A 20,192-nucleotide genomic window follows, 5' to 3' on the forward strand; every position below is an offset into this window, starting at 1 on the left:
GGCCCTTTCAACAACACTTCCCACTCCCCCTCTTCATTCAGGACCCGCTCAAAGGTCACCTCCCCCTGGAAGCCCTCATGTCACAATCACTGTCTGATACATTCTTGATCATTTGTTCAGTCGAACAACATATGAACTGTCTCCCCACTAGATATGAACCCTTTGACAGCAGGGATGACGTCTGCCCTGCTCACTGCTGCATCCCTAGCATCTAGAATAGTACCTGGCACACAGTAGGTGCTCAATAGACACACAATAAGCAAGGAGATTTTCCTCCTTGCTCGACAAATGAAAAAACCGAGGGACAGACTGGCTAAGTTTCCTAGGAGGTACATTGCTGAGCCTGACTTGGGTCTCTTACAGCAGTGCGTCTCAAACTTTGACGTGCACGTGGTGAAAACATGAATTGTGATTCAGCTGGTATCCCCATGATCTATTGCTGTATAACAAACAGTCCCCCAAACTTGGTGGCTTAAAGCAAGGACCACTTCATCTTGTGACGCCGCATGGTGACCGGGCTCAGCCAGCTGGTTCCACATCGTCATCTGGGCCTGAGCTCATCTGGAGGCCCACCTGGGCTGGAATGTCCAAATGGCTCCTTCCTGTGGCTGGCAGTTGTTGCTAGCAGTTTGCTGGGAAATCAGCTGGGGCTGTCGATCGGAGGTGCCTAAGAGTGGGGTCCTTCCGTGTGGATTGGGCTTCCTTGCAGCATGGCAGCCTGGTTCTGAGGGGATGCGTTCTTTTTTTTTTTTTTTTTTTTTTTTAATTTTTTTGACGTTTATTTATTTTTGAGACAGAGAGAGACAGAGCATGAACAGGGGAAGGTCAGAGAGAGAGGGAGACACAGAATCCGAAACAGGCTCCAGGCTCTGTGCTGTCAGCACAGAGCCCGACGCGGGGCTCGAACTCACAGACCGCGAGATCACGACCTGAGCCAAAGTCGGCCGCTTAACCGACTGAGCCACCCAGGCGCCCCATGAGGGGATGCGTTCTAAGAGCAAACGTCGGTGTGGGCTGCTGGCCCTGTTTCTGGCCCATAACTGGCAGGGCCCAGCCTCTCCCACACGCTACTGGTTAAGTAGTCCCAGGCCAGGTGAGATTCAAGGAGACGGGACCTAAGTCCCTCCCCTTACTGGGGACAATAGCAAAGCAATTACAGCCATGTCATTGTGGGTCTGGGTTCGAGCCTGAGATCCTGGAGGGGTCCAAGATGTTGCTGGTAACGCCAATACTGAGGGTCTAAGGAGTACATTCTGACTGGTCAGTTCTTAGGGCTCATGGCTACGAAAGTCCCTTTCTTCCCTGAGTAGTTAATGAGCACCTACTGTGTGCCAGGATTCACCTTCCCCTGTGCTGTCACGTTGAATTACTTTGCTGTGTGGCTCGAGGGAATTTCTCTGGACCTTTATTTCCTCCTCTATCCTCCTGCTTCTCCCCAGAACTATGTGGCCCTGGCCCTGGTCCTCCTCTGGATGGAATGTTAGCAAGTAGATTCATGGATCCAGTGCAGCAGAGGAGGAGGGAACTCTAGGACGGTCACCGGCAGCTGCACCAGGTAGGGCTGGAAGGAATGTGTGGGTCAGGGACAGGAAATGCACATCCTGTCATTGCAGGAGGAATGTCCCTTCTAATCCTCTTGCTCAGCAGGCCCATCCTTCAAACTCACCCTCACCTTGGGATTTGACATGGGGAGACCTGGTTAGGTCGGGGGGTGGGGTGGGGCGGGATTCCTCACTCCGGAATCAGGACAGGATCTGAGCAAGAGGAGTCCTCTCTCAGGCCCTCATCTGACATTCCATTTCCCAGATGGCAAGACTGAGCCCAGAGAGAGCCGGGAAGGGACAGAACTGTGTGCAGGGTCTCCCAGCTCTGTCTGGGCCCCCTGCAGACTTACCCCCTCGCCTCCAGGTGCCTTCTTCCCACTGGGCCCTTTACCCCCTGAGTCTGATGCAAGTAACCCCCAGCCAGAAGGGCTTCTTTGTTCCTGCCCCCAGCAGTTTTGTGTCAGCCCAGGCCCTAGGCTGCTTGGAGGCAGGACTTGAACTCCTGCCAGGCTGTGCAGCCCGGAGGCCCGAGGCTTCCTGATTCTGCGCTGGGAAATGGTGCATGCCTCTGACCTGCCTCGTACGTGGAGAGGAGCCCCAGAGATGTTTTGGGACTAGGCTTGGCTGGACCTTGCCCCCATGGCACCTGAACTGTCATGTTCAAGCTTTTCCCTGCTGTGCCCTGCTGGCCTTGAAAGAACAGGGGTGGCTGTTAGCTTGCCCATCCCTGCAACTCCCCACCCATGTGGGAGGTGCTGAGTTCTGAGGATCCACGCCCACACCATGTGACCCTGGACTTGTTCCTCTCTGTGTCCAGCTGGCTCGGTCTTCAGGTCTTGGGCGGCTGCCACGTGGGGAGGAGGCAGACTGGTGTGCCAGCATTGGCTGACCCAGACAAGCCCAGCCTCCCCTGGTTAGGAGGTCAGGGGCCAGGAACAAAGACATGCCAGGAGGAGGACAGAGGAGCTTGGGTGGAATAAGTCGGTCCAGACAAAAGGTGACAGGCTGGGGTTGGCAAAGCTGGATGTTCTGGTCTGGGGTGGGGAGGTGCACTGCCCCAGGCAGAAGTGGCTCCTGGGATCCAGCTGGCTGGTGGGTGATGATTTCCTTGTAACTGGAGCTCCTGGCAACCTCCCACCAGTTCTGTTTGGGTATTTCTTCATCAGTCTCCCTCCCTCCCTCCCTCCCTTCTCTCTCTCTCTCTCTCTCTCTCTCTCTCTCTGTCCTTCTTCTCCCTCCTCCATCCCAATCTGTCCGACTCACTCTGCCTCTCCTCTGGAATTCCCTAGATTCCCTTCCCTTCTCTGAGCCACTGTTTGCCCAGTCCTTAACACCCACCATCCCTGCCCCTCCCCGTCCCTGTCCCTCCCAATCTGGGCCCTCTCCCTCTGTGAGCTGTGCTGCTCACCTTCCGCCCTTGTCTTCACCTCAGGACAATCTCTGCCCCCAGGATGCCGCAGCTGAGCTTGTCCTGGCTGGGACTCGGGCAGGTGGCAGCCTCCGCGTGGCTGCTCCTGCTGCTGGTGGGGGCCTCCTGGCTCTTGGCCCGCGTCCTGGCCTGGAGCTACAGCTTTTATGACACCTGCTGCCGCCTCCGGTGTTTCCCGCAGCCCCCGAAGCAGAGCTGGTTTTGGGGTCACCTGGGACTGGTGAGTGTGGGTGGCAGGACGGGCCTGGGGCATTGGGGTGGATGCACTTTCCCAGGGGTGGGGAACGGGGACCTGGGGTGGGGCTGGGGGCTGGGACAGCAGAGAAGGGCTGCAAAGAGCCAAGTTCCCCGGTGTCCCCACAATCTTGCCAGGGGCCACCGCGCAGGGTCCGCTCCCTGCCTGGCCCATGTTTGCTGGCCTCAGGCAAACACATCGCCTCTCTGGGCTTTGGCTTCCCCACAAGAATCAGTTCTGACCTCTGCTCCCCTCTCCTGCCATGGGGTGCTGCTGGGCTGGAGGAGAGGGGTGGGCTGTGCGCCCTTTTCTTCTGCCTCCTTTTTGTGATCTTGCCTTTCACTCCCAAGATACATCAACGGGCCCCATTGCCCAACTGGGATAAAAGTTGACCACTTCCCCTTTCAGAAGGAATCACCCTGGCCTTGACCTTCGTGACCAAACCTATTTCACTCAGTGCCTGCATCTCGTCAGCCCGTCTTCACCCACTCCTGCCTGGTTCCCACCCCTGTCATGTTTCCAGGACATGACCATGACCTCATCACCCCCCGGAAGCAATCTGGCCCTGCTGACCACCGCAGCTGCCCAGAACTTGCTTGTCTTCTGGGTTCTCGCACACCACCCGGCCCTGGTCTCCACTTGGCTCTTCCTCACCCCACCTTTCCATGCGGGCAACCTTCAGGGTCCTAACCCACCCATCCTATTCTCTGGCTCCCCAGGCCATTGCCTCACCTGGGGGGGGGGGCTCTGACTCCCAAGGGGGCCATCAACTCCCACCACAAATGAATTATAAGCTTCCAGCTCTCCAGCCCCAGTCTCCCCTGTGGTCCTTTCTGTCTCTAACCCTGGAGAGGTTTTTCTGAAATTTCACTTCTGTTAACACCACTCCTCAGCTGAAAACCATTCTGTAAGACTGATCATCATTCTAGAGAGAGACCACGTGTTGCCTGGCCAGGCTCTGCTGCCCTCCTGGCCCCGTGCACACCCTGGACCCTCCAAGCTCCTGCTTTCTCTCCTCCACGAGCCAAACCCTTCCTACCTCAGGCCCTTTGCTTGTGCTGCTCCTTTGCTTGGAAGGGCTTCCCTTCCTGCAGCCACTGGGTCGATCCCTCCTTTTCTGGTTGCATTTTCAGCTCAGGTGTAATTTCTACGAGCCTCCCTTGACTTCCCCCCATAGACCTTGACCTCTGACTTGGTCCTGCTCACACTCAAACAGTTAACTGTCCAGTTATTTATTATCTCTCTTTTTCTCTCTCTCACTAGACAGTGGCACTGGGGATAGATTGATATCTATAATGCCCGGCTCAGGAGCTGACATACAGTTGGCACTTAATAACTGTTTGATAATGTCATGGTGGAGGCCTTGTTCTAGGTTTGGATGAACTTACCATCACCTCCCTTGGTCATCCAATGCCAAAGGGACAGGGGCCAGCTCCACCCCTGCCCTCCTACAAACCAGCTCATTACACAACAGGATGTCCTAAACTTGTCCTGAATGTTACTTGATATTCTGGTTGTTGGCAATTTCTCAGCAAGTTATGGAGGTAGCAGGAATGTTATAAAATTACAGTTCCTACACCTCCTATGAGGGCTTGGCCATGGAGGCTGGTCTTGGTCACTCTTCTCTCCTCCAGTCCCTCTTGCTGTGTGACCTCAGCTGAGTCACTCTCCCTCTCTGGGCCAATCTCCTCAAATGCCTCAGGGTTCTTAGGGAGCAGGGAACAGTCACAAAAGTGAAAATGACTTGTATTCACCTGGCTGGAGCACCTGGAAGTATTTGTCAGGCCGGGATGGGGCTTCCCGTGGGAGTGGAGAGGATGCCTCACTGGGAGGCAAGCCCCCCTCCTTCTCCTTTTGGGGGACGCGGCCTGGGTTTCTTCATTTGTAAAAGGCACGGCTGATGGGAGAGTCCATAGGTTCAGGGGATAGGTTCATAGATAGTCCATAGGTTCATAGGTAGAGGTAGATATACAGACAGACAGACCGATGGGATGCACCATGCAAGCTGGCGCGCAGAAGAGGACGTAGGTGGGAGCTGCCCTCCTGACTGATGGGCAGAGCTCACACCTGTGTCCTGGGGTCTGTCAGAGGTGGAAGGTCTGCATACCTTCACCATCTGGAGAGCGGGGGCGCTGTGTGGACTGGCCATGACATGACAGGACATGGGAACGAGCCCCAGTACAAAACGTGAGGCCACCCTGTTCCCGTGGGCACCTCCCTGAGATTGGAACGACTCCCAGGAGAAGAAAGATCTGACTTCTCAAGCCAAGGTTGGCCTCTCTGGGGGCAGAGAGCATGTCTTCTCCCTGTGTCCTGGGAGGGACCCTTGGGAGATGGAGAGTCTTCTGGGATCCCTCTCTCCCCATGGGAAGGAGCAGGAAGAAACAGAGATCCCTTCCATCTATGCAGAGTTTGGACACACTGACCACTGCAGAGGTTGCAGGGGAACTTGCCGTGGCTCCTTCTGTGGAGGTGATGGCCCCTGTCTTGCTTGTAGGTCCACCCCACAGAGCAGGGCTTGAGGGTGTTAATTCAGCTGGTGGCTGCCTACTCGCAGGGTTTATGATCTGCTTGGGCTCCCATCATTTCTTGCCACCGTGGCATTGCCTGCTCTGTCATCATGCCACAGGTACCCATCTGGAATATGTGGCCATGGGCACTGTGGCAGCATCTGAGGGCCACATACCCCTCCCTGCCAGGCTTCTGTGAGGTCCCTGTGGATTCCAAGGTCCTTTCTGCTCTTGGGTGACCTTGGTCATTGCTTTCTTCTGGACACTGCTTCAGGAGTGTCCTTGGGGAGGCTCAGTCCCAGGTAATGTCTTGGGGGAACCCCAATCTTGGGGATGTAGAACTAGAGACACCCTCAATCCTGTGTGGTCAGAGTGGGTCTGACGGAGAGACAGGGGTAAGGGGAACTCAGAGGGGAAGCAAGGCATCTGCTGTTTGGGTAGGCTGGAAGGCTTCTTAGAGAAGGAGTTGTTTGGAAGGGGGTCTGGTCTGATGGGTAGGAATTTTTTAAGAAAAGAAGAGCAAGTATATACTGTGGAGAGGAATAGCCCACTCAAAGGCCTGGCGGGGACAGAGCAAACACCTGTTTTTTTTAAAGTTTATTTATTTTTAGAGAGAGAGAGAGAGAGAGAGAGAGAGAACACGCATGAGTGGGGGAGGGGCAGAGGGAGAGAGTGGGAGAGAGAATCCCAAGCAGGCTCCACACTGTCAGTGCAGCTCTTGAACTCACGAACCATGAGATCATGACCCATGCCAAAATCAAGAGTCAGATGCTTAACCAACTGAGCCACCCCACTGCCCTGTGAGCACTGGGGTTTTGAGCAACCATGAGTTGAGTGCATAAAGAGCAATGCTGGTGAGAGGAAGGGAGAAGGTGGAGGGGACAGCAGAGCCAGTGGGGCTGCAGGACTGTGTGGGGGCTGGGGGTTTATTCTGATGGTTCTGGGGAGCCATGGAGGGTGTGCAGGTTAAGAGACACAGCCATGGGGAGTGGGAGAGATAGAGAGAGAAATAGAGGTGAAGAAAGAGAGAGATACAGAGAAAAAGTGAGGGAGTCAGAGAGGACATACAAAGAATGTAAAAGAAACATACACAAACACATATCATCTATCATCTACCCATCCATCTCTCATCTCTTTCCTTTCTCTCTTCATCCATCCACCCATGCATGCATGCATGCATGCATCCATATGTCTGTCCATCCATCCACCCATCCATCCAAGCGTCCATCCATCCATGCATCTATGCATCCATCCATCCATCTGTTCGTCCATGCATGCATGCATCCATCTATCCATCCATCCATGCGTGCATCCATCCATCGGTCTGTCCATCCATCCATCCATCTATCTGTCTGTCTGTCCATCTGTCCATGCATGCATACAACCATCTTCCCATTTATCTGTCATCCCTCTTCTCTCTGTCTCTCTCACTCTTTCTCTCTCTCTCTCTATGTATCTATCTCTCTATCATCTATCTATCTCTATCTATCTCTCTATCTCTATCTATCTATCTATCTATCTCTCATCTATCTATCATCATCATGTAGCTCTCCATCATCTAGCTATTATCATCTGGCTGTCTATCACCTACCTAAAGAAACAGATGAAGATTGTGAGAGTGAAGGGAGAGGGAGAGGCACATAGATAGACACACAAAAAGAGACAAACAGACCAACATGGGAAGCTGACTTAGTGAGATGTAGAGGTGTAGACTAATAATGCAGGCAGAAGGGGGGATGCAGTGGGAAGTTGTAAGCTTCTGGGGCTGCTGCCTGACCTGGTCTTCCTCCTCCACCCTGCCATCCCCAGGTAAAGAGCAATGAAGAAGGCTTGAGGTTCATGGAGAGTCTGAGCCACAGCTTCCGTGATGTTCACCTCTGGTGGATGGGGCCCTTCTACCCACTTCTGCGGTTCGTCCACCCCAAGTTCGTTGCCCCCCTGCTCCAGGCCCCAGGTATCTCTCCCAGGAGCACCCGACACAGCCACTCCTTTGTCCCTGTTCCCAGTTCTTTGCACCTCTGGACAGACCAGGTTGAGCAGGAAAGTGGGTAGTATTGATGGAGACCTGCCATTAACCTGCTGGGCGACTCTGGGCAGGTCCCTGGCTCTCTCTGGTTTCCAGTCCTTTTCAGTTTTGAGTGGTAGAAATTCAGCAATGTTGGTCTAAGAGAAGAAAGGGAATCTATTGACTGAAAAGCTGAAGGAATGTTGTCTTCAGGCATGGTTGGATCCAGTCTTCAAACAGTGCCATTGGGAATCTGTCTTTATCTTGAAGTTCGGTGTTCCTTGGTGACAGCTTCACTCTCATGCTGACAAAGATGAGTCTAAGAAGGTCAACCCCCATGGAAATGTGAGCTCATTCTCTGCAGACCCAGAAATAGTTGCAGGATTCTCTTAAATTGGCCTGGCTTGGGTCACAGGGACCAATTCTTCCTCTAGTCACGGCAACTTGATTGTTAAGGGTTAGGGTCATATGTGCAGCTCTGGAACGGAGGATGGAGTGGCATGGCCACCCTCCCTAGCTACTTGGACTGAAGGAGGAAGAGGAGCGAGGTGTTGGTTCCAGAAGGGGATGGACAGGCAGATACCACAGATGTCCATTCACTGGCATCTCTGCTATGGGGGCATTTCCTGGGTGAGGAAACAGAGGCTCAAGGAGGCTTAATAACTTCTGAAGATCACATAGCATGCCAAAGCCTTTCTCTTACTTCTTCTGTGTGTTCTTGGCTGCCCTAACTGCCTCTGGTAGGAGGGACCTTTAGTTGGAAGGGGATTTAGGGTAGGGAGATGGCCAGACTGTTGTGGGGGGAAGATCCACAGAGTGTTGTGGGGAGCTGGTCTAGAGGCACGAGGGAGCAGTGGCAGCTCTTTGTGGTGGGGGGGAGCTCAGCATCTGAGGGTGGCAACATTGTTTGGTCTCTTAAGGACAGAGGAGCCCCTGAGCCTAAGCACTTAATGATAACTATGGGATGGAAGAGAGTCCTGAGAAAGGCTAGGTCACACCTGGGCCATGTCTGGGACATTAGTGGGACCATATTTAAGTCCTGCCAGGGACCGTCTATGAGACACACTGAGGTCGTGTCAGATTGTCTTTGGGTCCATTCAGAGGATGGCCTGCTGCATGAGGCCAGTGTGTGTTATGCATGTTGTTTCGTGTCAGGGTACGTTACCATGTGTTGGGACCATGTCAGAAGTCCCAGGAGATGTCAGAGGGTTCTGGGACAGGTGTGATGTCCTAGGTCCCTGTAAAGTCATTTTGTGGAGTGCTGATTTGTGCTTGGGTGTTTTGAACATGTCGGACCGGCAAGGAGCCATGTCAAGGCATGTTAGGTGTGTTGTGCCATGTTTTAGGGAGCATCTAAGTACCTAGGGGTAGGTCCATGGGCTCTGCCTTTGCTCTGCTCTGTGCTGCAGCCTGGTCTTGTCCCCCCTCACCTCCCCACTCTGCCCTATACAATTCCCACTATGGAGGTTGGAGGGGGTATGCATTCCCCTGGCTTGGATCCTCCAGCCCCCAACCCAAAGCCCATCCCTGCCTCTTTTCTATGGCCCCTGATGATCTGTCTCTCCTGCCAGCCACCATCGTGCCCAGGGACAAGTTTTTCTACAGCTTTCTGAGGCCCTGGCTGGGTGAGTAACTGTTAGGTGAAGGAGGTTGGGGACAACCTTGGGGTCTCAGGGGAAAGCACTGCCCTTGCCTACTCCTTGTGGCTGCCTCTACTAGGGGATGGGCTCCTGCTGACTGCCGGTGACAAGTGGAGCCACCACCGTCGTTTGCTGACACCTGCCTTCCACTTTGAAATCTTGAAATCCTATGTGAAGATTTTCAACAAAAGTGCAGACATCATGCATGTGAGTTGAAACCCAGGGTCCCGGCTGGAGCCTTGGGAAAAGGGGAGTGGCCTGGAGTCCTGGCTTTGCTAGATGACTTTCGGGCCATTCTATTTCTTCTCCAAGCATCAGTTTCCCCATGTGTCAAATGGGGATTATAAGCCCTTCTTAAAGGGTGGTCAAGATGATGTAATGGAATCATGGTCCTGGCACATTGTAGGTGCTCGGAAGGTGTTAGCTTCTAATCTGCCTCACTGAAACTCCGTGAAACTTGAGACACTAATGATGAAGATTGTCTAGTAGCTCTTTCTTCACTGAACTGCACCTTAAAACTCATGAGGTTGAAAGAATTTGTGTTTTATTGCTCGCAAGATGATGAGTCAGGGGAATAGTTCTTATTTTGGCTGGAATCACTCACGTGTCTGTGGCCATGGCTGGGTTTGGGAGACAGCTCTGCTTTTCCAGGCTCAGCTCTGCCACATATTTGGGGCTTGGCTAATGGTTGGCTAGTCTAGGATGGCCTTGGTGAGACAACCAGCCTCCTGCATTTGTCCCTCATCTTCCAGTAGGCTGGCCTAGGCTTGATCGCTTGGTGGACCCTGGGCTCCAAGAGAACAAGCAGAAACATGCAGTACCTCTTGAAGCCTAGTTTCAGAACAGGCAACCAGGACCTCCACCTTCTTCTGTTGGCGGAAGCAAGTCCCACATCCAGCTCCAATTCAAGAGCTGGAGAAAGAGGTTTTACCTCCTAATGGAAGATCTGCCAAACCTCATTGCAAAGGGTGAAGGTAGAGGGAGGGATGAAGAAATGGAGACATTTTTGCAGCAGTCGCCTACCTCTATGATAATGACGAAGATGAGGGTGATAGGTAATGATTACTTAGCTCTTGGTGTATATCAGGAACCATGAGATCATGACCTGAGCCCAAGTTGCACACGTAACCGACTGAGCCTCCCCACTGCCCCTCATGCACCAGTTCTATTGCACACGTTGTCTTATTTAATTTCCATAACCATATAAGGCAGAGATGATGATTATTGTCTCATTACAGGTGATGAAACTGAGGCTCAGAGAGGTTAGGGAGCATGCTCCCGTTCACACAGCTAGCAAGTGAGCTAATAAATGGAGTTGGGATTCCAACCTGGTTTGTCTGACAACAGAGCAAGTCATCTTAACTGTTACTGAAGCTTTGACAGGTGGAGTCCAGTGGGCAGCAGTGAGTTGACCAAGGGCACACAGGGGTGTAGGAAGCAGAGCCAGGATTTGAACTCAGGTCTCCTGACCCCCAGCCATTGGGTCTTAATAGTAAGAGTTTCTATTCCCACCCAAGCCTGGTCCTCCCTGGAGATGGGTGCCTGGGGTGGAGGACCAGGAGCCTGGGTTTTGGGGAGTCCATCCTGGTGATTGGGACTGAGGGGGAGCTCAGGGGAGGTAGGTCCCAGCCCCAGATTTGCCCCTTTCTCTGTCCAGGCCAAGTGGAAGCGCCTAGTCTCAGAGGGCAGCACCCGATTGGACATGTTTGAGCACATCAGCCTCATGACCCTGGACAGTCTGCAGAAATGTGTCTTCAGTTTTGACAGCAATTGCCAGGAGTGAGTGTTTGCTCAGGACCTGGGAACATGAACTGTAGACCCAAGGGAGTAGATGGAGAAGGGAGGGCTGGCCAGGGTGGTCAGAAGGGACTTCCTGGAGGAGATGGATCAGAGTGAGACAAAGAAGGACAAGGAAGGGAAAGAGAAAGGTAAGGTTTCAGGTAAGCAAAAATGCTTGATAAAGGCCAACAGGACTAGGATGAATAAAGCATGTGCCACCTTGGGAATGAGATTGGAGGGTTGTCAGGGGGGCTAATCTTAAGGATATTCAAAAGTGAAGCAAAGGGGTCTGAGCTTTATCCTTAGGTTTCCAGGGATAGAAGGTGGAAGGTGTTTGAGCAGATGAAGGCCGTGGTCAAAGCTGGTCTTGGACGTCGGACTCTAGAGAGGACCAACTGTCACCTAGACACAGAATTTGAGGAGGAGGCAGCTTGAATGTGGTGGCGAAAATGGGGCAGATTTGGGGGAAATTAAGGAGGAATGGGCAGGGGCAGATACTGTGTAGGACAGAAGAGAGATGAGTTGATACCCAAGGTCTTCCCAGGGTCTGGGCCATGATTCCATTTACAGAGATGGCAGGTGGAGAGAGAAGCATGTCTGGAGGACACTCTGTTTTGCAGGGACATGCTTCTGAGGTTGTGGTTGGAAGGCACTCCAAGGGCCTCATGTGGGTTAAGGAGCTGTTCTCTATGGCCTGACCCTTCAGGAGCCCCAGTGAATATATTGCTGCCATCTTGGAGCTCAGTGCCCTTGTGGTGAAACGGCAGAGGCAGATCTTCCTGCACCCGGACTTGCTGTACTACCTCACCCCTGATGGGCGGCGCTTCCGCAGGGCTTGTGACCTGGTGCACAACTTCACAGATGCCATCATCCAGGAGCGGCGCTGCTCCCTCATTACTGAGGTCTCCCATGACTTCCTCAAGGCCAAGGCTAAGGCCAAGACTTTGGACTTCATTGATGTGCTCCTGCTGGCCAAGGTGGGCTTCCCTGGGATCAGAATTCAAGAGTTAGAATGGACATTGACTCCAAATGTCAGATGGGAGAACTTGGACTTGACCCAGCGGGTACTGAGGAGCCACGGAAGGTGCTTGAGGAAGGGAGAGACAGGTCAGGGATATGTTTTAGACATGACTTTGTAGAAGGCTGCTTGGGAGAAGAAAGCTGGAGACAGGGAGACCTGTGGGATAGGGCTCTAGAGATGATGAGGGACGAATCCTGCTTTGGTGATGGAGCCTGAGGGACTGTTTCAGGCGAGACTCAGGTGCCCTCCGAGCTGGTGTGATTCAGGAGGTCGTGCCCTTTCTGCAGGATGAAGATGGGAAGGAACTGTCCCATGAGGATATCCGAGCTGAAGCTGACACCTTCATGTTTGGGGGTAAGCATCCCAGTGTGGGACTGCAGGGGGTAGGAGTCTGTCCAATCCCAGGGACTTGGCAGGTGGGCCCTGGACCACCCCATCCCACCCCATCTTCCCCATCCTCCCTGAGGGCCCTAACGAAGGGCGCTGTCCGCCCTCTGGTGCTGAACAAGCCCACAGACCCAAGCCTGTCTGGCTGCCTCTCAGGCCATGACACCACGGCCAGTGGTCTCTCCTGGGTCCTGTACAACCTTGCGAAGCACCCAGAGTATCAGGAGCGCTGTCGGCAGGAGGTGCAAGAGCTCCTGAGGGACCGTGAGCCTAAAGAGATTGAATGGTGAGTGCAGGTCCTCATGTCCTGTTCTGGAACCCTTCTCATTGGCTCTGCTCCCCTGCTGGAGAAGGGGAAAGAACTTTTTGTTGATTGTGTCATTATTGCTTAGAGAGACTAGGAGCAGAACCCAGAGGCAAGGGTATGGTACCCAGCCTGGAGAGCAGGGGAAAGCAGACTTATGCAACAGAAAGATTGGAGTGTCCACATTTATTGCCCTGCTTGCTTCCTATGTGACTTGAATAAAACCAATTCCCTTTTCTGAATACCACTTTTCTCCTCTGTAAATGGGGGCAGGACAGGTCAGGGAATCTCTCCTCCAAGGGCTGCTTGGAGAACCGTGACAATGTGTGTAGAACAGATGCCATCCAGCGTGTGTTGAGTAAATGAACTTCTCTCCCTTGCTTTTCTGCCTGAAGTTGCACATTTCCCCCAAAGACCCTTACTCTTAATTTTTGCTCTTATATCTAATTCCCACCTACTATCTATTCCAGGGATTCACAAGTGGTCCTTGAGGGTAAAACAGTTACCCATTGCTTGGTTCAGTAAACATGTCTACACTGCCGGCCCTTCTCAACTCCATGTCCAGTCCCATTCAAGTCCTACTTGGACAAGGCTGGATCATGGAGGAAAGAAGGGGGTGGGGCTGGGTAGCAAAGAAGCAAATATGAATTCAGCCCTCTGGGAATGGGTAGTGGACAGTGCTCCAAGCCTTACGGACAGCTTGTACAAAGGCCCTGATGAAGGCATGCAGCGGTGGGCCTGGCGTGTTTGGGAGGAAGTAAATGTGGCTGGATCCTTGTGAAATTTACAGTGTGATTCATCTGAGAGGCTCCCAGTGAGGCTGGATCTGGTAGTTGGTAATGGAAGCCCTTCTTGGTTTGCTTTGGAAACCACGTGAAGATTTTCCAAAGGTGTCAGTTCAAGTCGTCTGGGAAGCCAGTATTGGATAAAAGAGAAAAGTGCGCAGGGATACTGCTCTCAGGGAGGGAGTCTCACATTGGGCAGAAGTGATCAGAAAGTAGGGGCCCACCATGCTCTCTCAGTGGCTGGGACCTGCCCAAGAAAGTGTGGCCTTGTCTTGAATGCTGCTGCAGAGCCCAGAGACCCTCTAACTGGAGGCTGTCAGCCGACTGCACTCCTTGGAGCTGGACATCAAGTTCTTTCTTGAAGGGAGATTCGTGACTAATATAGGAAGGCAGTGGGGAGCCATGGGAGATGTTTGAGCAGGGGAGAGACAAGTCAGATATTCGAATTAAACATATCTGCAAACTGGAGGAGATGAGGTGGAGCCTGGGGGTCCTAGGGAGATTTGGGGCCAAGGGCTGAAGGATGGGGAGGAGATGTTGGACTGAACACTTCAGTCCTTCAACTTCAAGGACTTCAATGTAGTGCCTTCAACTTCAAGGCTGGGCTCAGTACGGCAGTTGTGTGAAGTGGAGAAGTGTTTTTGTGTGTCTCTCAACTTCAAACACTTAGTGCACTTGGTACCAATTCAAATGGTGTGAAATGCTTTACAATGGATATAATAAGCCTTTGCCTTTTTTCAGTCTCGGTTCTATTGAGATATAGTTGACATAAAATACTGTGTATACAACACAAGGTATACACCACGAGGGTTTGATATACGTATATATTGCAAAATGAGCACAGGGATAAATACTTTCCTTACCTCACACAAGCCTCTGCCTTATCCATCACCCCAATCCCATCCCCACCTTTGATGACCTCTGGTGTGCTTCCAATGATCATCTCTGCCCACACCTATGTGCCCACAGTCTCTCTCATTTTGTGCATAGTCTTTTCTCTCCACGGCTGAGAGAACACACAGAGCATTCAGGCATGCACACTGACAATATAACTTCAAGATCTTTTCCTTTCCCCTCCAGACGTAAGTTTTGGGAAATTAATTTTGAATTACAAAATCCATAATGGGAAGAAGTCCTTTTTTTTCTTTTCCTTGCACAAAATGCAACACTACGGAGAAGGTTAGGTCCACCTTTGTTGCTGTCCCCCCAAGCCTAATCAATCCCCTGTCTCCTGCGGGGTCTCCAGGGACATCAATTTGTCATATGTCCTTTCAGACTTTTCAGAAGGTCTTGTAGCTATGTATTTCTGTACTTATAATGGTTTTAATAGAAACACACACGCATTTGGTTACTTGTTCTTTTCTCTTTTCTCTCAACAGTTGTTTTAGACTCCTCTCTAATTGTAAATCGCACACTTTATTCAGCTCACCCCTCTGTTGGGGACGTTTATGTGATGCTTTGCAGTTATGACAGATATTGCTGAATTGCCTTTCAGCACCTCTGTACCAATTTACCCTGCAGTGTTTGATAGGACTAGTGATCTGTATTTCCTCCTTTTGATAACTGTGTAGTATTCCATCATATGGATGTACCATAATTATGTAAACATTCCCCTACAGAGGGTCATTTGTATAGTTTGGAGCCTTATGCTGTAATAAACATGATGTAGCAAACATCCATGTACACACTGATTTTTGCTCCCATGTGAGGATGTCTCTCCAGAACAAGTTTCTGGGTGTGGAATTGCTGAATCAAAGACCATTTGAGTTTTCACAATGTAATCGCTCTTGACAAATCCACTCCTCTAGACAGATTTTGAGTGACAATTTTCTCGCATCTTTGCTGACAGTGTGCATAATGAAATTCTAAAACTCTTGCCAATCTGGTAGGTGAATATAATACTTCATTATCCTAATGAATATAACTTTAAGAATGGGTAAAACTGAGCACGATTTTCACATGTTTATGAACCATGCATATTTCTTTTTCTGTGAAGCTTCAATTTGCATAATTTGCCCTTTTTACTTTGAGTTTTTTCTGTTCTTCATTTTAAAATTGATTTGTGAGGACTCTTTACATATAAAGAAAATTAGTTCTTTTTCTGTTATGCAAAAATTCTTTCCTGGATTGACTTTTGACTTTATTTTAGTTTTTGTTCATTTATTTGGAGTCACGTTTATTAACTTTTTTTTATAGCTTCTGTTTTTTTTTTTTTTTAATGCTTGGAAAGGCCCTTCCCATTCTAATGCTAAACTGTAAAACTTGTTTGTTTTCTTGTAATGGATTTATTTATTAAAAATATTTTGTTTATGGGACACCTGGGTGGCTCAGTTGGTTGGATGTCCGACTCTTGATTTTGGCTCAGGTCATGATCTCGTGATTCATGAATTTGAGCCCCACCTTGGGCTCTGTGCTGACAGCTCAGAGCCTAGAGCCTGCTTTGGATTCTCTGTCTCCCTCTCCCTCTCTTCCCCTTCCCTGCTCATGCTGTCTCTCTCGCTCAAAAAATAAATAAACATTAAAACAAATTTAAAAATTCACAGATATGTGTTATATCACAGATCTGCTGCTGGTTCTTATCTTTCTCAGAAACATAGCACTATGACTTTGTCAGACATCCATGGTTCTATGTACATTTAGATTGTTGCTTTGGACTGTCATATGGAAAGTTCCTCTCTAGTGCCTTGGACCTAAATATCCAGGAGGTTTCCATCTCATGACCGCAATGAACCTCTTGGTGTTCATGTCTTTATCTACCTGTCTGAGAATCTCTCCAGGTTCTATGCTGAGAGCCAACTTGCTGGGTCATGAAACACACATCGCCTTTCCTTGACCATGCCAATGCCTTGCAGAGTGGTGGCTCCTGTCCATACCTTTACTGTCAGTGTGTGGGGTCCCCTCACCCCGGTGCCTCAGCCGGGCTTTACCATCACCCACCTTGTTAATTCTCACCTCGAATACATATGAGGTAACATCCCATTGCTATATAATTTCCATTTCTCTGGTAATCGGCGACTTGGAGCATCTCTTCATGTTTTATTTAGTTATTTCTTTTCAATGGCTATTTATTTAGTTTTGAGAGAGAACACAAGCAGGGGAGGGGCAGAGAGAGAGGGAGACACAGAATCCAAAGCAGGCTTCAGGCTCTGAGCTCTCAGCACAGAGCCCAACGCGGAACTCGAACTCATGGACCTCGAGATCATGATGTAAACCGAAGTCATATGCTCAACCGACTGAGCCACCTAGGAGCCCCATCTCTTCCTGTTTTAAATCTCTGAGTTTGACCTCCCATGAATTTCTAGACCATGTCCTTTGTCTACTCTTTTGAGTCGCCTGCCGTCTCTCTTGTTGATTGGTAGGAATTCCTTGTCTATTCAAGATATTCTTCTAGATCAATATATTTATTGCAACTATCTTCTGTGAATCTCTCATCTGAATGTTAATTGTTCCATAGAATGGAGTGCTTTGTTAGACAGAAATCCTTAATTCTGTGCATATTTTTTCTTTTCTTTTTTCTTTTTTCTTTTCTTCTTTTCTTTCCTTTTCTTTCTTTCTTTCTTTCTTTCTTTCTTTCTTTCTTTCTTTCTTTCCTTTCCTTTTCTTTTTTTGTCTTCTGGTTTATGTTTTGGGGTTTTAAGAATTCTTTCCTACTCATCGGTCACAAAGTTGTCTTCTATATTATATCTTCTTTTACCCTTATTTCTTTACCTTTCACGTGTAAGGGAAGACCCCATCTTATATGTGGAGTGCATGATGATTCAGTCTTTTGGTGTGTGTAGTGGTGAGACTGTGGGGGTGTCTGTGTCTGTGTCTGAACCATTCCTTGTCTGGGGGTTGCGGGGCCTCCTTTACTGGATGCTACGTTTTCACCTATTCACGTACTTGTCTCTGAGCTCTCTATCTTGTTCTGTGGGTCTGTTTTCCTGTTCTTGCAACAGTGCTTTGCTGCCTTTTAATTTAATTTAATTTAATTTAATTTAATTTAATTTTTTAATTATCACCATACGTTTGTAATGGGTCTTAATATCAGGTGAATGGATTCTCTTTCTTTGGTCTTTTAAATCGACATAGATTTTGAACTTTAAGTTTTTCAAACTGAATAAGATTGCTAAGCTCCAAAAACACCAACTAGATTTTAATTGGGTGCATTGAATACATTAATTAACTTAGAAAGAATCCACACCGTTATATTAGGTATTCAACCTAGGAGGGTGCCTTTTATTTGTTCAAATAACTTGGTAAGTCCAGCAAAGAGATTTTTTTTCCTTTTTAAATAAATTGTATAACTTTAGACTTTCTAACTTTTAAAGGTACTGTGTGAATGTTGGGCTTTGTTCAGAAATACTTAAAATTTTTTTTTAATATTTATTTTTGAGAGAGAGAGAGAGAGAGAACAGGGAGGGGCAGAGAGAGAGAGGGAGACACAGAATCCGGGGAGCAGCTGGAGGTCTGCGGGAGTCTGATTCGATCCCTGGCTAATCGTTGGCTGCTTCCTTAGGGACGACCTGGCCCAGTTGCCTTTCCTGACCATGTGCATCAAGGAGAGTCTGCGGTTGCACCCCCCGGTCACAGTCGTCTCCCGCTGCTGTACCCAGGACGTCGTGCTCCCAGATGGCCGGGTCATCCCCAAAGGTGCCCACAACACCAGGGGGAGGAGCCTCGTGGGCAGGAGGAGGGGCCCATCCGGCAGGGTGAAACCCTTCCTGACTGGCCCCTCCCCTCCCACAGGTGTTGTCTGCCTCGTTAGTATTTTCGGGACCCACCACAATCCATCCGTGTGGCCAGACCCTGAGGTGCTGCCTCCCCCTCCCTCCCCTCCACCCACCCTCATCCTTGGCCACTTCCCTAGCGGGGCCTAAGGGAGGGCTTAGGGTTCTGACCTGGCAAATCGCTCCCTCCATGAAAAGCACACCTGTGTCTCCAAAGCCGGCTGTCCTGGGAAACCCCATCCAACAGTCCCGCCTCTCTCCGCCCCCAGGTATACAATCCTTTCCGCTTTGACCCAGAAAACATCAAGGAAAGGTCTTCCCTGGCTTTTATTCCCTTCTCCGCGGGGCCCAGGTGAGCGCAGCGGGCATCTGAGGAGGGGATGAGGTGCTGAGGGCAGGGGCCTGGGCCTGAGATCCCAGACGTGGCTGTGGGGGCGGGAAAGGGGGTGTTGAGGATGGTTCTCCTTCTCTCCCCTCCTCCAGAGGTTGGGGGTAAAGGCCTGGGCAGTGCGGGGTGGCTGGGTCCAAGGAGGGCTCCGCGGTGTGCTCAGAGCCCCTTCCCTCTGTCTGGGAGCTCAGGGCTGGGATCTGAGCCAAGCTCAGGGACCCCCGTATGGGGGTCCCGGGCACGGTTAGTCCCCTCCGGTATCCCTGCGGGCGGGGCTGGCGGTCCCGGGCCAGGTTCGGGGCGCGACGGGACCTGCTGGGGTCCCTAGCGAGTGAGTGCCCACTGCCGCCCGCAGGAACTGCATCGGGCAGACGTTCGCCCTGACCGAGATAAAGGTGGTCCTGGCGCTCACGCTGCTGCGCTTTCGGGTCCTGCCCGACAAGGAGGAGCCGCGCAGGAAGCCGGAGATCATCTTGCGCGCCGAGGGCGGGCTTTGGCTGCGGGTGGAGCCGCTGAGCGCGGGCCCCCAGTGACCCGCCAGCTCCCCCTGGCTTGGGATCCACCCCGACCCTACACACGCCCCCTGGCGGATTCCCAGGATAGAGCTGTGTGGTCTCCTCTGCTAGAGCGCCACTGACAGCCAGCAGGGGGCGCTCGGGACCTGCGGGAACGCAGTGGGAGGGCGAGGGCCAGGGCGAGGGGTGGGGTGGAGGGGAGGCTGGTGTGTGAGTGCAAGACCCTGACAGCCTTTCCAGCTGACCACGGCCCCCCACCCCCACCCCCATGCTGATTGCGGGTTCTCCCAGACCCCAATAAGGGCTTTCATCCTGTAGGCAATAGGGAGCCATGGGAGGGGTTTGAGTAGGAGAGGGACCACCGTTAAAGACTGACTGAGGGGCATGTTTGAAGCTCTGGGTCACAGTGGAGAACCCATAGTGGCACTACTCTCTGGCCACGCTGACCTCTGTTCCTATCTAATATACCCAAACTTTTCTTACCCCAGAATCCTTCACTACGTTTCCATGGTCACTGTGTTCACTGAAACAAACATAGATGCTTTCTCCTGTGTGTCTGATCATTGCCATCATTGTATCCGTTATGTGGTCTGTTGTTTTTGCTAGTTTACACTGGTAGGGTTAGTGGTCTCGTGTGCCTGTTTATCTTTGCTTGAGTATCCGTTATTATATTTGAAATAACATGTGTAGAATTTGGAGAAGGTAGCTTTCTCTAGGAGGCATTCTTTGAGCCTTGCTGGCCAAGGATGATGTTCAATGGAGTTCAAGGCTTGTGGTGCCAAGATCACTAAGGCAGTTTAAATTCCAGCAGAGGTCACACTTGCAGTCCCCTCTACCGGTGTGTTCTCCCCTTGAGCAGTGTAGCTCCTGGAGGCTTCCACCTATGTAAGGAGGATCTTCTTACAACTTTTCTTTCCCATGTCACTCTAGGCTTTGATTTT

General features: G+C 50.9%; 1 protein-coding gene across 1 annotated transcript; it reads left to right on the forward strand.

The window, feature by feature from the left end:
- Positions 1-2,402: 2,402 nt before the first annotated feature.
- LOC125929165 (cytochrome P450 4F3-like) lies at positions 2,403-19,699 on the forward strand. Its single transcript, XM_049640103.1, has 13 exons — positions 2,403-2,541; positions 2,977-3,193; positions 7,528-7,672; positions 9,295-9,348; positions 9,443-9,570; positions 11,021-11,142; positions 11,849-12,119; positions 12,451-12,517; positions 12,707-12,836; positions 18,138-18,271; positions 18,368-18,432; positions 18,618-18,700; positions 19,092-19,699. The coding sequence occupies exons 2-13, from the start codon at positions 2,996-2,998 to the stop codon at positions 19,267-19,269; spliced, it is 1,575 nt and encodes a 524-aa protein (XP_049496060.1). The 5' UTR covers positions 2,403-2,541; positions 2,977-2,995; the 3' UTR covers positions 19,270-19,699.
- The last annotated feature ends 493 nt before the right edge of the window (positions 19,700-20,192 follow it).

The sequence above is a fragment of the Panthera uncia genome, chromosome A2 (assembly GCF_023721935.1).
Source record: "Panthera uncia isolate 11264 chromosome A2, Puncia_PCG_1.0, whole genome shotgun sequence".
Classification (NCBI taxonomy): Eukaryota; Metazoa; Chordata; class Mammalia; order Carnivora; family Felidae; genus Panthera; species Panthera uncia.